General features: G+C 36.4%; 1 protein-coding gene across 8 annotated transcripts; it reads left to right on the top strand.

Annotated features, from left to right (window-relative positions):
• Window positions 1-15,168, top strand: LOC147405241 (uncharacterized). Of its 8 annotated transcripts, XM_086441473.1 has the most exons (10): window positions 1-247; window positions 314-561; window positions 656-727; window positions 7,040-7,836; window positions 7,957-10,523; window positions 11,190-12,811; window positions 12,912-13,006; window positions 13,348-13,473; window positions 13,635-13,710; window positions 14,675-15,168. In XM_086441473.1, the coding sequence occupies exons 4-5, from the start codon at window positions 7,123-7,125 to the stop codon at window positions 9,652-9,654; spliced, it is 2,412 nt and encodes an 803-aa protein (XP_086297599.1). In that variant the 5' UTR covers window positions 1-247; window positions 314-561; window positions 656-727; window positions 7,040-7,122; the 3' UTR covers window positions 9,655-10,523; window positions 11,190-12,811; window positions 12,912-13,006; window positions 13,348-13,473; window positions 13,635-13,710; window positions 14,675-15,168. The 8 variants fall into 8 exon arrangements, with proteins under 8 accessions (XP_086297599.1, XP_086297601.1, XP_086297600.1 ...); XM_086441475.1 differs by having other exon boundaries at window positions 416-561; window positions 7,957-12,811; XM_086441474.1 differs by having other exon boundaries at window positions 376-561; window positions 7,957-12,811.
• The last annotated feature ends 2,294 nt before the right edge of the window (window positions 15,169-17,462 follow it).

The raw sequence follows: 17,462 nt of genomic DNA, 5'->3' as shown, positions 1-17,462 counted from the left end.
AAGAAACCACCTCTGGTTCGAACAGGTCACTGTTCGAATAAGAGAGAGAAGAACGTAACGTACATTTAGAGAGAGAAAATGGATAGAGATAGAGAGAGAGAGATAGATAGATGAGAGAGAGAAAGAAAGATATTGGGCCGTTTGGGGGGTGGGGGTGGGGTGCGCAGGTTAAACGGTGGGTAGGTGTGAAGGATAAGTTCATTCTAGAACCGTTGCCACGAGTCGGTGTTTCAGACCCAAACTCCAGGTAGGATTCCTCCCCTCATTAACATTCTTTCCTAAAATTTCTACTAAATTTTAATTATATTTTCAGGAATTTTTACAATAATACTCAAAGCTTAGCTAGCCTGCATTTATGATTGTATCTCAATTCAGATTCTCTTTAACTCTTTAAAAACCCACTTCGTTGCTCAAGGTCCAAACATCAACTAGGGTTTCTCTATATAAAGGTTCCTCCTCTCATAGTTTTTCATCACCAACTTCACATCCTCTAAGCTCCAACCATCATCTAGGGTTTCTCCTTAGAAGCTTTTGAAATCTAGGGTTCTCGATATTTTCTATGTGAGTTTAATTACTCTCTTTCATTTTTTTGTCGATTTTTTAATTTATTTTTATGTTTATTTTTAATAATGGATTGATCATCTGTTTTATGTAGAAGTGGGAGTACCATTGTCAGTTTAATTGTTTCAGTGGATTTCTTCAATTATAGTTTCTTAATCGAAGCTTTGTAAGTGTTCAATCCTTTATTCCTTTCTTTTATTTATTTATTTTCAGAATTCTCATGTTTTTAAGTTTTGGGTGAGAGTTGATGGATTCAAATCATGCATCTCTGCAGCATTGAGCTTTTCTGGTAATTTTTTTAATCACTTTTTAACAGTTTTCATTGTTTAAGGAAGTATACTTGTGAAGATCAACTTATTTATTTATTTTTTATTTTTACAAGTAAGATCAAAAAATTAATTTTTGACATGCATGCATCTGCAATCAAATCTACAATGTAGATTTCAACTTCAAATCATCTACAAGTTGAAACCTTGATCATATTAGGCATTTGATTGCTTCTGATTGTGGTCATTTTTATGTTAACTAGATCTATTGATTTATTTGGATTGTCTCTTTGAAGGAACACGAACGTATATTTTCTGGATTATCTACTTCATCAGTATTTGCTTAAAGTGTTCTTGCATGTCTACTTGAATTATTTTCTGCAAATATTTTGAATCTGTGATCGGAAAGTTTCGTGACATCATCTTGTAGATTTTAACATAAAATCACCTACAAGTTGAAATCTGGATCATATTAGGCATTTGATTACTTCTGATTGTCGTAGTTTTTATGATAACTAGATCTATTTATTTATTTGGATTCGTCTCTTTGAACGAACAAGATCAAATATTTTTCGGCTTATCTACTTCATCAGCATTTGCTTAAAGTGTTCTTGCATGTCTACTTGAATTAATTTCTGCAAATATTGTGAATCTGGGATCAGGAAGTTTCATGAGATCATCTTGTAGATTTTAACGTGAAATCATCTATAAGTGGAAACTTGGATCATATTAGGCATTTTTTATTGCTTCTGGTTGTGGTAGTTTTTATGATAACTAGATCTGTTGATTTATTTGGATGTGTCTTTTTTATCTAACAAGCTCGCACATTTTTTCGGGTTATATACTTCATCAGTATTTGCTTAAAGTGTTCTTGCATGTTTACTTGAATGATCTTCTGCAAATATTTTGAATCTGTAATTGGAAAGTTTCGTGAAATCATCTCATAGATTTTAACGTGAAACCATCTAAAGTGGAAACCTGGATCATATTACGCACTTGATAGCTTCTGGTTGTCGTAGTTTTTATGATAACTAGATCTATTGATTCATCATCTCTTTGAACAAACAAGATCGCATATTTTCCGGGCATTCTACTTCATTAGCATTTGCTTAAAGCATTCTTGCATGTCTACTTGAATTATTTTCTTCAAATATTTTGTAGTTGTTACTATTACTTTTTTCTAGAGGTATGTGGTAGTTCTTTAGGAGGCAGATTATAACATGTGTACTTTTTAAATAAAAAACATCATTTTTCGGATTTTGAAAACAATAATATATATACCATACCATTCTCGTGACAATGCCAATTGGTCAATCTGGCAAGTGTAGAAGGAAAAAATTGAAAGCAAATAAACTGATTGAACCAACTGGATCTGTTGCTTTAGGTATCTTCTTGGTCATCAAAAATTAATCTTTACGTGAATTCGTCCTTGAATGGGAATTGTTCACGAAATTATACTCATAGATTTCTTATGAAAACATTTATAGGTGGAAAGTTTGATTTTCATCTGACAGTTTGTGGTTGTTTTCCTGGTTTAAAGTTCTGTACCATCTCAGACTGTCTCGGTCAAGACTGGAACAGAACATTGATCCTGAAACATTAACTGTTTCAGGATTTTCTTGATTGAGACCGTCTTGGATTTTCTCCTGAATGAGAAAATGTCTCAAGATGAGTTTGTAAACCTTGGTTTTATCAACTTTTATGATACCTATTTTTTTTTAACTGGTTCCCTCAAAAGAATAAGGCTGATGGCTTTGAAGTTTTGACTGCTTGATGCCACTATTATTAGGCCAACTTGCTTGTTTACTTTGATTATTTTGTGTGATTGGGTTAGTTTTGTTATTATTTTACTACTATAAATATTATTAAAGGTCGTGGTAGTTTCTCTTTTAGAAAGCAGATTTTATCATTTTTTGTTCACCTCTGGACAGCTTCCTTACTGCCCAATCTTATTTGAATACCCATCAGTCAATCTAACCAATCTAGAAAGAATAAGTTACCAGAATTAAATAATATGATACTCTACGATTGACCTATTTGTTCTGACGTGAGTGTATTTTTTAACTGGCTAATATTTTTAACCTCTTTCACTTACCCCCATCCTTTTGTCTTCCACTCTCCTATTACCTTTTTCTTTAATGAAAATTAGGTTGCTTCATTAAAATCTGGATTCGGGCATGGATCCATAGCTCATTTGGTTGGCATATTGTAATGCAACTTTGCGGCTGTGGGTTCAAGTCCAACTTACGCACCAAAAAAAGGAAATCTGGATTTCTCATACTTGTTAGTTGGGTGGGATCCCCGACGACTGGTTGCTTGAGAACCCTAAGTAGACAGTCGAAGATGCGTTCTTGTGTCATGTATGGAAGGTTATAACTAAGTTCTATGGAATTGTATGTAGGTTATTGGTAATTCTATGTTGTGTTCTTGTAAATATTGTGTATGACAGGTCATATTCTTTTGATTGATAGTAGTTGAAAACTATGCAAAACATGTGGTTTTCATCAATTGATTTTTTGTAAAACAAATACCTACATTTCTTTCGACAGGAAGTTTAACTTTTAGCTGCAAACAATTGGGTGTTTTTTAGGGTAGATAATGTAGATAAAAACTTCGCATGAGTTTGCATTGAGGAAATGGGGTGAGGTGGATTCCACACCCACCTAAACTGAGAAGATGATTGTGCGGGGGTCGTTGCATAAGTCAGAGATATTTTGAGATACATTCATTACTATCTGCCTTTTATTTTAATTGCAAAATTAATATTTACTTTCACAATATTATGACACACTTAAAAAATTAATATTTTACAAAAAAAAAATATTACATAACTATTAAAAACCTGTTCATTATTTTAAATTATATTTTATTGTTATTTATAAAAGCAAATCAAGTGATGTAATTAATTGAGGATCATGTGCATCACACATGCTCTTTCCCTACTAGTTGTTAAAATGAAGGTTGATAGAAATGTTTATTTTAGCATAATTTTACTACGATATTTTTTATGGCTTACTTGGACTTCATAATATTACTATGATCTCCTTAAAAATGATATTTTACAAAATTGGTAATATAATTATTTTTGGTACCCATGTATCATGGTGATAAATATTTATTTATTTTAAATTATACATTATTGTGAATTATAAAAGCAGCTTAAGCAATTTAATTCTTGAGCATCACGTGCATTGCACGTGCCCTTTCCCCTCTAGGAGATAAAGTGGAGGTTGATAGAAATGGTTTGGAATGAATTTCTTAAAAAACTGGTTTGGGAAGGAACAATATGGATCAACGACAGATCCAATGAGTATTACTTTAGTGCTAGTTGAAAGCTCCAAAAAGGCAAGAGTAAAGCTGAAAATGATGTGAATTTAGGCAGTAAGAAAAGGTTTTTAGCACATGCCTTACTAGAAAATAGCTTTAGATAGAGTTGAATGATGAAAAAGGATTCATGTTGCAACACCAACATTGGGATAAGGCATGGATGATTATGTTATTGTGAGAAAACCTTAGAATTTTCATTTAACATGCTAACAGACTGTTTCCTTTACTACAAAGACGTTTTGGAGTGTTTCAGTTTGTTAGTTGGGTGAGTCTGGAAAGAAAGAAATTATTTAGGGAAAAGGAAATGTTTTATGAAAGGTTAAAAGCTGACCATTGCATTGGTGAAACAGTTTGGGTGCATTATGATTGTTATTGTTTTAACGGTGACATAGGTCCTCAGATAACATTAGAAAAAGTTTGAGATTGTTTTCCAAAATGAAATTTGAATTTGGATTTTACGTGCAATGTAGACTTAAAAAAATGAGATTTGAACCTAAAACCCCCCAGAAATAAGCATTGTCTTGGTTTGCAAACCGTTCTTTCTCTGAAAAACTAAGTGCTAGAACGACATGCATTACTACTACTACTACTACAACTACTATGACAACGGCGGCCCCGACTACTACTATTGCTCTTGTTCTTGAATTCATGCTACAAATCCTCTTTTAAAAAGTAAATTATAACTGGTCCATACATTTTAACATTGGTGTTTTAAGGCATGTGGCGCATTAGTTCTTATGTTATTTTTTCCCTGGATTTTTTCTTTTTTTTTTTAAATTGTATATGAACTCAATGTATTTTTCGGTCTGTCTCTCTCATATCTTCTTCCTATTATTCTCTTTCATCTATTTTTTCTATGCTTTGTTGCTGCTAGCCTGCAACATAATATAAAATAGTAATATTTGTAAAGAAGGTTACTCAATCGAGTGGATTCGTTGATAGTTTTTGAAGTAATTTGTCTTATGTAGAGAAAGTTAATGCAAAAATTAACTTATATTTTTCTTTCAATAAATATAAAATAGTTATTTATTTCATAAACTTTCAATTATTTATATACAACATTTTTATTTCTTATATTTTATGTTAATACTCATGTAGATGATTAAAACTTGGGATTTCATTATGTTGGTTTGGAACTTGAAATTTGGAAATATGTTGTGGCTACCTTAGTTTCTTTTAATATATATATATATATATATATATATATATATATCTTATTTATTTAAAAATCGAATTTGAAAAAATAATCACGTGTGAGTCTTGCGACTTGGGGCACTGACCAACCAAATGCCTCACCTCGTGTCTTAATGACTGACAAGTTTGTCTAATGTGCGTTGTTTTGAAGGAAGTGAAGTTGCCGTGGGTGTAGTGTCTCTTTCCATCTTTTCTTGCTTGTTTTTTGGTGCAAGTTGTTTATGGAGTTTAGGGGTGTTTTTTTTGGCGATTTCGTGGGTAGATGGGACTGGATTTGCAGAATTGCTTTGTCCTAGTCTTGCCTTGCTGTTTTTGTTGTTTGTGGTCTTGTTACTGTTTTTACTTTGTTCCTTGCTCAGTTGGTCATCTCGACCAATTTATTAATAAAATTGGTTGCTTATTAAAAAACAATTGCATGTCGTTCCTGCTCTGGATCCCACTCTTGCTTCCGTTGCTGGTCATGAAATAGTCCAATTTTTAATTTTTGATGTTACTCCCACTTCCAACATAAAGTTGTTTCTTGTAAATAAGGGCCGGTCTATCAAGGAAATTTTAGAATAATAAAAGAATTTTCCCCACTGCCTGCACCTGGTTATGTGAAACTCAGTGCAAACCCCAAACAGGTACAATTGACACCTGTTTGTGTCACAGCACGACATGGAACAAGTATTCCTGCTGTTCCAACCTATCAAATCCTGGAATTGGGATATCTTTCCTTTCCTTAGATTGAGTTTGAGATTCACCCCATATTTTCTTAAACATGCCCTCCAAATATTATTAATTAAGCTATAAATATTTTTATTTCTATTTAATGTTAACCTTTACAGACGTACATTTATTTTTGCCTGTCTATTGACATACATGACTTACAAATTAGTACTTCTATTTTCAGTCCACATGGTCTACGTTTACTTCTCCAATTTCTTTTAGCTTGCCTCACATGTTGTTTTATTAACTTAATTTTGCATAATATCAATATTCTCTCCATCTCATGTTTGGAAAGGTGATAATGGCCAGGACTCAGGATCTTGTGTTCATCTTTCAAGAAAAAAAGTTTTAATATCCTTAGATCCTTCAGAACTTGCTTTTCCATGTTGTTGTGACTCCTGATTTTAAAGCTTAATATATTCTCTTTCTACTTGGATTTCATAAAAATAACTTCATCCCACAAGAGGAGATTTTTATGAAATGAAACGGGCTAGACAATGGAAGTAGCTATCATCCTTGCCAGTCCAATATGCATGGCAAACATGCATCGAGTTTGAGAAAAAAACTTCATGGTTAGATATTCTTAATCAGTAGATCTTACTAGATTGTTTTCCATTGTAACCTTACCATATATGGAATGTGATAGATCCCATAGTTAATATCATTAGACCTGTTGAATGGTGGGTTTCAATCATCTGAACCTGTTCTGCGTTTATGGCATAAAAAGAGAGGACAATTTCTTTCCATCCAAATCTGAAATCCAAGTATTCCTTGGGAACAACATTTGTTTGGAAACAGTGGTTTATTGCTATGCTGTATGTGCCTGCTGTTCTTTTACTGCCAGTTCATGAGGGCTCACGCTTTCAGACGCTCATCACATAACATTTCCTTCCCATTTGGAATATTATCTCCGTATGGTTTTGATTATCATATACCGTTAACAACTTAATAACCAACTACAAATATTATGTTATGTGATGCAGAGAACCACATAAAATTGGTCCGGAATTAACCAAGATACTCTTCTCCTCCATTGCTAACAAAAAGTAGTTGCAAGAAGTGCTAGATGAGTGAAAATTATATGATGCTGGAGGATTTTTTCACCCTAACGGAGATGAAGGACGGGCTAGCATCCGTTTCTAGAGTTGAAGAACTCATTTCATTAATGCAGAAAAATAAAGATGTTGTCGTGAAAAATTTTCACGAGACTGTCCGCCAATGGTACACTGTTGCCAATACGTTGACAGCAACAAAGAGTAATGAATGTCTTGAACAATTTGTTAAGTTGGATGGTCTCTATGCCCTTGATCGGTGGCTTCAGGAAGCTCAAAAGCATAGTAATGACACAGGAGGCCATCCTGTAGATCAATTGATTATTGCTCTATTAGGATCACTTACGAAGCTACCCATAGACAAGGAAAGGTCCATTTCGTCTGGAATCGTGACAACTATCGAGACTCTTGTCCAACACAAGAACTCTGTAGTTCACAAAAAGGCAAAGATTCTCTACGATTGTTGGAAGGGAAACAATAATGATCCAGCTGTCAATTTTTCTACTACTGTCAAAGGAAGTGCTGTTGAAGATAAACATGTAGTGGAATCTGTTGGGAGCGAATCACATCATCAGGACGTCTCTGATACAACTCCGAGTCAGCTTATTGAGAAGGATGGCTCATGTCAGGAAGGCCTTTCTATTATGGAAGAAAGTAATATTAAGGCTAGGCTCTCAGATGTTTCAGAGTCGAAAGATGTCACCAATGATGCGTCAGAGAAAAATAAGGTAAAGTTTCACCCAAATAAATTTGGTTATTAATGACTTTTTCTTTATTATAAAATTATTGTTTATAACCAATCCGGACCTGAATATGTTTCTTTTTCTGATTCTGCAAATGCTTGGCAGTCTGTGATGGACAGTGATCAATTGAAGAGGGCGGAGGATTCTGTGACTCCTTTCCCAGGGAACGATGATGTGAAAGATTTTGCTGGGGAGTCAATTTTGAAGGAGGGAGCAGGAGAGGATACTGTGACTACTGATGACGTCCTAAAATCGATTGAGGACGCACAATTCTCTGAAAAGATTGGCAAGAAAGAATCGGACATGGAACTTGATTTTGTGATAGATGCCACGATAGAAATTGCTAAAGATGTGGAACACAAAGTCAGATCTCCTGAGAAGAATGCTGATGGTGGTGGTGTTGTGCAGCTTAACACCCCAGATTCTGTAAAGGGTGAGCGGGATCAACCCATGATGGAACCGCAAAACGAAATGCCAACTGGACAGAATCTTCCTGGTGGGGCCCTTCCTCGAAAGGGAGAGGATCATTTAGACAAAATTGAAGATACCTTGAGTGACCAAGATTCGTGCCAGGTTACTGAAGCTGGTCAAGAGCCAGATGACAAAAAACTGAGTAACAAGGGTGATTTTGTTATGAATGAAGAGGTCCACTTGGGGGAAACGGATCACTCAAGTATTCCAGATGGTCAGAAGGCACTCAATGTTGAGGGGAGCAATTCGAAACAAAAGCAGACCCTCAACATTGATCTGAATTTTGTTGGGGGAAGCAGTGATGGAGCCGCCATACTCGCAAAAAATATACCAGCTTCATCAGGTCTTCCCTCAGGGTCATCTTTGATAGGGGCGAGTACGAGAAGAGTGGAGATGCCGAAGATGGACTTGAATAGTGCTGATGGGAATGATACTGCTGACCTCCCAAACCGCCGTTTTGGCCCGTCGTCATCAATGCGGTTGATGGGTGTTGATCTTGATTTGAAGGACTTGATCAATCAAAAGAATTCTTATGATCCACAAGTAGATCATGGTAAATCTTCCTCCACCCGCCGTGATATATACATCATGGGTACAAGAGTGACGGTCGATGATTCCTACTTCCTTCAAAATGAGGAGATTTCCGAGTCAATGATTGCCAACTCTCAAAGGGCAGATGGTGTGGGGTCATATCCTGCAATGACTTATGCACCCCCAACTCCAGCAGTGGGGCACGGTGGCCTCGGTATTGGGCCTTACATCCCCATCTCTCAGGTTATGTATGGAGCCAATTCTAACCCACCAGGTGGTGTGGGGTCATATCCTGTAATGACTTATGCACCCCCACCTCCAGCAGTGGGGCGCAGTGGCCTCGGTATTGGGCCTTCCGTCCCCATCTCTCAGGTTATGTATGGAGCCAATTCTAACCCACCAGGTGGTGTGGGGTCATATCCTGTAATGACTTATGCGCCCCCAACTCCAGCAGTGGGGCACAGTGGCCTCGGTATTGGGCCTTCCATGCCCATCTCTCAGGTTATGTATGGACCCAATTCTAACCCACCGGCCTACACCCTATTCCCTTTTGGCAGCGGACCATCAGGTTTCAACTTGGTTGGACCACCCAACATCGATGTGAATTCAGGTTTGACAGTGTCGGAAGATAGGAGAGAAGATGTCGAGTTGAAAGTGCTATTTCCTATCGAGCCAGATGGTGAAAGGTCCCTGGCCCAGCCCTCGAGTGCAGGAATGACAATGAAACGAAATGAACCCTATGGTGGGTTTGACCCATATCCCTTCATTCGCAAACCGAGGTCACCCCACCGTGACTTCTAGAGATGCTTTAGTCTCTTTTAACTGAACGCTCCTATTCTGAGAGGAGCATCTGTGGTTTAAGAAAAAAAAAATGTGGAAATGGTGCTGATCTCCGAACTGAATAAAACCGGAGGATGGATGGATGCAATCTGGATCGTGGGATGGGATCGATTTTCGGAGAAAATAAAACTTTAGGTTTTCATTGTTGTTTTTTCTTAATTTATGTCTTTTTCATGTTTTATTTCCAGTGTTTGATAGAAGCCCATTTTGGCCAGCGAAAGCTGAGTATATGTGTCTCATAGATGTCAACAGAAAATGAAAGAAACAGTTTTTTTTTTTTACAAAGTGTCTGGTGTTGTTGTGCTGTGATGGTAAATGCCCAAAACAAAATGGGCTCGAAGTTTTTCTGGTATGAGTTATATTGGATGATCAATCGAATGGTTGGCGTTCCAAGTAAAGAGAGAATCAAAAGCGCTTGATGGGCTAGGGCATAGATGATGGAAGTACCTCTCCAGGTTTCGGTAAATATTTGCAATGCACGCTTGGTTTTCAAACAACACACACCATATTTCTTGGTACTGATGCTCTATGAAAAACTAATTTAATGACCTAAATTCCCCATTAGCCAGTATCTATACCCTGATGATGGAAAGGAATAACATATGAAAAAATCCTTTTCCATCCTATTGACCTGCTTATAAAATGGAAAAAAAAAAAAAGAATTCTATCAACAGAAAAACAACAAAAATTCTTTTTCTTCGATTCAATCTCCAATAAGATGCCGATGTCAATCACAAAACATGGCAGCACAAGCGTTTTGAATATCAGAATTCAAGCAGATGAATGCATATCTTTGTCCATCAGTCCACAACGACATCAGCACAAACAAGGTAAGTGTTCTACACCTGAATAACCTTAAATGTCTGCTTCAAGGGTTGCAGATGACTGATTTTAAGGAAAAAGTGAAAAATCCACCTTGATTGTTTCTTCTATTTTTGAAGACAATTGATTGTTATTTAAGTAATTTATTTCTGGTACCATCCTTAATCCATCTTTTAACCTTATAATCCATCTCAAAATCCGATCTTAGGGTTTGTTTTCATCGTTTGTATAATCATATTTTGTCTTGAGGTTTGTAGAATTCCATCATGCCACGGGATTTGAAGAATCTAGGGTTCAAAAGCTAAAAGATTTCCACCCCGAAATCAATGGTTAAAGATGATTAATTCTGAATTTTTTTTTTTTTTTTTTTACTGATTATGAAGAATCAGAAATTTCTTCAATAGAATTGTAACAGATAAACCTGTATCTTTAACCATCGTCCATATCGGCATCCACACAAGCATTAGTCTTTGTCTCTGTCTTCTCAACCTTAAAAGTCTTATTCAATGGTTGAAGATGACTGATTTTGAGGAAGAAAAAGAAAAACCTAATTATTTCTTCTGATTTTTAGAAATGACCGATTATTATTTATGTTTTTTTTTTTCCCACTGATTTTTATGTGTTCAAAATTATAGTGGAACTATAATTCTTACTTTCTTGATCCTCAACTTAAGGTTGGACAAGACAAACTTCCATGTTATCAGAGCTATCCTCTTTACTGCTCTCTTGGCCCTACTACATCCAATGGCATTTGTAAAGACAAGAATGCAAGGTGATCGATCCAGATTTTCCCACATGCATGGAATGTCGGTATTTAGGCATGTATTGAAAAATACATTGTATCCCTGGTATTTTCAGAGGTTTTGGCATTTCCACTATTGGGCCATTGCCGGGTAGGTCTTGGCCTTGACAGCATTAGAAGTATCGAAAGAGAGTTTTGCTGGAGTAACATTGAAATTGACATCGTTTGGGACATTGGTGTGCACAGAACCATAGATGCTTCTCACTCGTATCTCGATGAAAAGCATCTATGGTTCTATAGACACATCCATGCCAGCAATGCCTGAAATGATGTCAATTTCAATGTTACTTAAGCATTTTCCATTGAAAGATTCAATGCTAAAGTACACTGGAGATTTTGATATGCCTGAAACCACATGCATTGCTATTGCGAAGTATCGAAAGATACAATACTAAAGTACACTGAAGATTTTGATATGCCTGAAACCACACACATTGCTATTGCAGAGTGGGTGCCATGCATGCTGTCAAGTCTAACCTCTTCTGCATACTACGTGCCTTTTGATGTAGGTAGTCTGGTATTATTTCCTCTTGGTTTTTCTTCAATTAGAACGTAAAGACTATCCCGAGCCACAGGAGAAGACCTGAATATTAAAATTTCCTTTGTTAAAGTCACTATAATTTTTGCAATATTTTGAGTACCAAAGGAGGTGAAGCAGTGCATTCTATTGCTACTTTAATTTTATGGAACTTTTTCTCAGATTTTTCATAGGCTGCTATTGGTCCAAGGCCTTCCAGGGACTACGATTTGTAATGGGCCATTTGATTTCGTCTGTAAAGTGGTCATGGTTGAGGTTTTTCGTGGTTTATAAATTAGTTTGCATTTGGAGGTATGTATGCCTCAGCAATCCAGTAATCTAGCATAGTTTTTTTTTGTTGTTGTTATGTTCTTGGTTTGTTGTTCTTGATTTCCTATCAAAGGTGGTTTGTGGAGTGCCTACACACTGAAGGTCAATGAGAAGAGTGACTCTGCTCCATTCCCTTTCATGAAGTGATGCACATCTTCTAGATTGCAAATGCTGTGTAGAAGAACAGGCATCCAACGCCCCACAATGCAGGAAGTCATTCAAATTAAAAGCACTAACAAATTCAAAACAAGTTGCCCCAATGATCACTGAGTCTTCACCACCAAAGTCTGCTGCTAGCCTACTACGTATTAAGGAAACAAAGGAACAGCGAAAATCACCTCAACCCAAAATCCAGCTTTTAAGTTTGGTGGTCAAAAGCTCTCTGTACAGGAAAAGTAGTGGAGAGGAGTGAGAGGGGTTCTTAACTGCTACTATTCCAGCTCTACTAAATATGGAAATTCAATGTAAGCACCAGTTAAGATGGGTTGGATTTATGAGAAATAAATGTCTCACTTGCAGTTCTGTTTATGATGAATTGAAAAAGAAGTCGATGGAAGCACAATCAATAAAAGCTATAAAAGACTGCCACTTAAAAGGAGATCAACCTGTTCTAATTGTTGGTCTCCAATACTCACTTCTCTTCAAAGGTTGGTTCTTAGATGACGATTGTGAGAAGAAAGGCAGGTATAATTTTTTTCCTGTGTTAGATTTTGGCTTATTTTTATTCATTTTTTTTTTCTATTAAAGATTTGGGGATCCTAGATGCGATGCTACAATCGGAATCAAGGCTAGAAGCTTGCATGCTAACTCATTAAAGGAGCTAGACTTCTATGTCAAAAGTGGTAAGTTTTACTATTTTTAATTTATAACTGCATCACATAAACTTCTTAGATTTTAGTTTCTTATACATTTTTTGGTCTATTTCTCAATTTGAATTGTTGGTAGATGTTGGTTTTGTCTCATGGGTTTTGCTTGAAACTTGTTTTATGAAAAGTTATTAGTCTTTTGTGTTCTTGATGAATTGGGTAATTGGGCTTTTTGTTTGGTGATTGGTTATCTCAATTTGATTTTCGTTTTAATGGTTTTCTTCTGAATTTATAATGGGTTTTTACTAGATAGTATATTTGTAGTTGTGTGGTCAGTTCTGTTTTTCTCTTTTTTTAATGGATAGTATATTTTGCAGGCTTTCATATAAGCTGCTAAACCCATGCTCTGGAGGACAAAAACTGTTGTTATTCCTAAACTCGGAAATTTAGCGTTTCTTGACAGAAACAGCCATTTTTACAAGTTTCTCATACTTAAATTAAATGTGCTACTCTATGCTGTTTCAATTTCTTTGTTGTATTAGTCTTCGAACTGAGTCACAATCTTTGGGCACCATTCATAACGTGCCAGACTATCCTATTACCTAAACTTATTCTGCTACCTTGCCTATTCCCAAGTTTTGTTTACACTCTTTTGTCTCTGCAGTAGTCCACTCAGATGAAGATCTTGTCTTATACGTGAACAAATGGCGTGAGGTTGGGGCTTCACTTATAGCTGGCAGGTACAGTACGACTCCGAATACTCTCAACCACCCCCTTCCTTGATAGAAAATAAAAAATAAGAATAGAGCAAGAAAAAAAAACTGGGAATAGTGAAGAAAAAATTACACAAAACGAGCGTAGGGGCTACCCCCTCTTTCTTTGATATTTTATTTTGGTAATTTAATTAATTGAATTTAATTTGAAGAGTGAGCTGTAAATATCCCCTTAGATGCTATGGTTTGAGGCTGAACTCTGAAGTAACTTTTTATTTATATCCACACAATTTTGAAAAGTGTAATGATTTTCTGACGCCCACCCTCTGATACACACCCCCATCACAGAACCATAGATCATTTGCCTCAGGATACCCATAATCATAAATCTTTCTTGTGTATCACGAGGCAATTGATCTACGGTTCTGTCATGGGGGCATGTGTCAGAGGGGGTGTTACATTATCACAACTCCTTCGAAAAACCAAAATGGTCATAAATGCAAAGAGAGATTTGAAAACAATTATGTGTGTAGGGGGTTAATTTGGTAAGGTATCTGGACCATACACGTGTCCAGATATTAGATTAGCAGGATAATAGAACTAACCGATTTTTTCCTAAGTGGTACCTAGGACGCCCCTCTCGTCTGAAGGGCAGAGCTTGGATGTCAGCTCTGCCCAGTATATAAACCGAGCAGGGTAGGCTTTTGAGTGGTCTTCGAATCAACTCAGATCTGATGGTTTGAGGGAAGATCCAAAAAATCAAGGGAGTGGATAACGGTGTCCAAGAGAATCTTTCCCTTCTCAGTATCCTCTCATAAAGGTAAGGAATCCCTGAATATCAGGGATCTCTAGGAGATTCCTTATTCGGAGAGATTTCTCAGAAAAAGCTATAAATAGAGGAGAAAACTCAGAAAGGAGGGGTTCAAAAAATCAGAGAGTCCATTATTGATTAACTATAGAGCTGACTTTATCATTGGAGAGTTTTTGACAGGTACTACACCGGTATCACCATCGCAGATCGGAGGGAGCAAGGAACATGAGACGATTAGAGGAAGCTGAGTTGTAAGAGGTAACACGAAATCACCTCTACATCTCAGTCGTCATCTCGAGAATGTGCATGTGTGCCTGATTGAGTTTCTTGCATGATGGGTCATGTACTAGGGTATTCTACTTACCTCTCACTGTGAACCTTACTCAGTTGATTCATTGTTGTATTCTTGATCTTCTCTGGTGTTAACTATAGAGTTTTTTCTATTTAGATGCTGGGGTTGACAAACTTTTCTCTTCTGTGAGCTCTACTTGAGTTCAAAGCCTAAAGTTAAATATTTCTATTGAAATGTAATTGCAATCCACCTCTTGATGTTGCTGATGGAGGTCATGTATGGTTTAATATTTCTATTGAAAGTTAAATATTTCTCAGATTTGTTAGAGATTTTTTGGTTAGTTAATTGCAAATATTGAAATATGTAGGAATTTTTTTTGATCTCTTGATTTCTATAGGGTTTGTCTGAGACATTTGAGTTTTGGATTCTAGCTCCTACCACATTGTGAAAAAAGATCCAATAAGCTGCTGAAAATATTGAATATGTTTAACTGGTAGGGATTCGAATGGGCTTGCACTTCTTTAGGGATTCAAATAGCTATTGTTCGAGAGATCCTTTTGTTATTTGAAAGATCATCATAGATGTTATACAAACATGTTTTCCCTCAATTTTTTAAACAACAATTGCCATAGAAAACACAAGTAAATCATTTATAAGTAAAAAAAATAGTGTGACAATTACTTCTATATTGTAGCAATTAATAATGTAGATGTATAGATCTTTGCAAGCGATCTCAACAGCATATATAATAAGAGTCAAATGGGTGACTGGATCAAAAAGGTATTTATAATTGATGTTTAGGGTTGGCATAACATAGTAGTGCAGTGGATTGTAAGAAAGTGAGAGAAGACGTAATCAAATGGCCAAAAATCACATTTTTTCCGACTTATTTCCATGCACAATCTAACAGACCCTTAATGAATCCTTCTACTAATACTGTGATGGCTTGGATTTCAATGAGTAGGAATGGATCTCGATTGTGGGCCATATTTGCTTCTATATCCTCAAGTCTGCTCTTGATCAAGGGAAGGTCCAAAAACAGGACATAGATTGAGCTCTTTTCAATCTATCTTCTACTCTACTGTGTTTTGGTTTTTTTGATGCAAACCCTGAGAATGGGAAATTCGGAAATTTGGGACCTAGGGAGGTATGTACTCCAGAACATAGGCAACTTAGCTTTGAAGCGGCGAGGTAGAGCATTGTACTTCTGAAGAATGATAACAAATTCCTGCCACTAAATAATAACAGAATTGCCTTGTTAGCTGTTGTTGGTTCAATAGCGAACGATACAGGCAAATTGGATGGCGACAAGTTGAGTGTTGTTATTTGGGTACGAATCTTTAAGTTTACATGGTCATTCGAAGGGGATCTCTTAACTTTGCAGGTGTTCCTTGTAATCCGAAAGGCTTCTTTAAGGGACTTCAGGCATACATACCAAAGACATCCTATGCTGCTTGTTGCCTTCACGTGTCATGTATGTCTAACGATGGGTTCAAAGAAGCTGTTGGTATTGCTAGAGAGGCTGATGTTGTTACTGGGTTGGACTTATCTCAAGAAACCAAAGACGCACGACCGGGTCAGCCTACTATTGCATGTTAAACAGGTGGACCTCAGAACAGATGTTGCCCTTATAGGCAAAACGTCTACGATACCCGTCCTTGTGGGTGGGTGACCTATCAATGTCTTGTTCGCCCAAGAAAATCCGCAAATCGCAAGCATTCCTTAGGTGCCCAACAAATTAAGCTTGTCGGGTACGATTAGTTTCGATAACAATATATGACCAAATATGTGATGGGCCTGATTATATTCACATTGATAAACAATTACGGAAAAAGGTTCTACTTATCCTTGGATTGCATTTTCAGGAATAGCTATCAGCCAGATTGCATTCTTATATACTCATGGCTTCAAAACTCATCCAAGACTGACACTTATCACCCGAGTCATCTTGTTATTGCCCAGCAATGAGACGGACGGACAGGTCAATGTATTGGACAAGATTTAAAACTCACATTTATTTTTCTCATAGTTGAACGAGACGTCTCAAACATATTGAAAAACTCGTTTAAGATGACTTGGTCTTGTTCACGGACGAGACAAATTTTAAAACCATGATAAGGCTCCTATGTATATGTTTTAAAGTATGATATGCTTAGATTTCTATTGAAAATTTTGAAATATTATTTTAAGTTATTTAAAAAAAATAAAAATTAAACTCACAGAAATCCTAATTTTTGTAATAATGTGCATTTGCACATGCCACCATCTAGTAAAATTAAAGTTAGTAAGGAAGATAACAACTAAATTAATAACAAAATGGAAGGTAAGAATAAATAAATAGATATGTTAGGGTATCAAAAGTCCTCGATTTTTCTATGAACTATGATTTTTTGACGCACCTATCGTATCCCGAGGCAAATGATCTACGGTTCTGTGATGGAGGCATATATAAGATGGGGGGGGGGGGGGGGGCACCTCCTAAATCTTATATCTTGATAATTAGAATTGAAAGTTGAAGGATACATAATCTTAATCTAGAGGTTCCCACAGTTCCCACTCCCACAGGTTCAAGATGACAGATTGTAAGATGAAAGTAGTAGGTTTTTTGGCCACTAGATGATTAGGTCATTTCTATTAGTCTCTCAGAGAATACATGGTCAGAATACAACATAAGTT

The sequence above is a fragment of the Akebia trifoliata genome, chromosome 4 (genome assembly GCF_017979445.1).
Source record: "Akebia trifoliata isolate Shusen 1 chromosome 4, ASM1797944v1, whole genome shotgun sequence".
Lineage (NCBI taxonomy): Eukaryota > Viridiplantae > Streptophyta > Magnoliopsida > Ranunculales > Lardizabalaceae > Akebia > Akebia trifoliata.
Note: the sequence above shows the minus strand (reverse complement) of the source record. Positions and strands in the feature narration are given on the sequence as shown.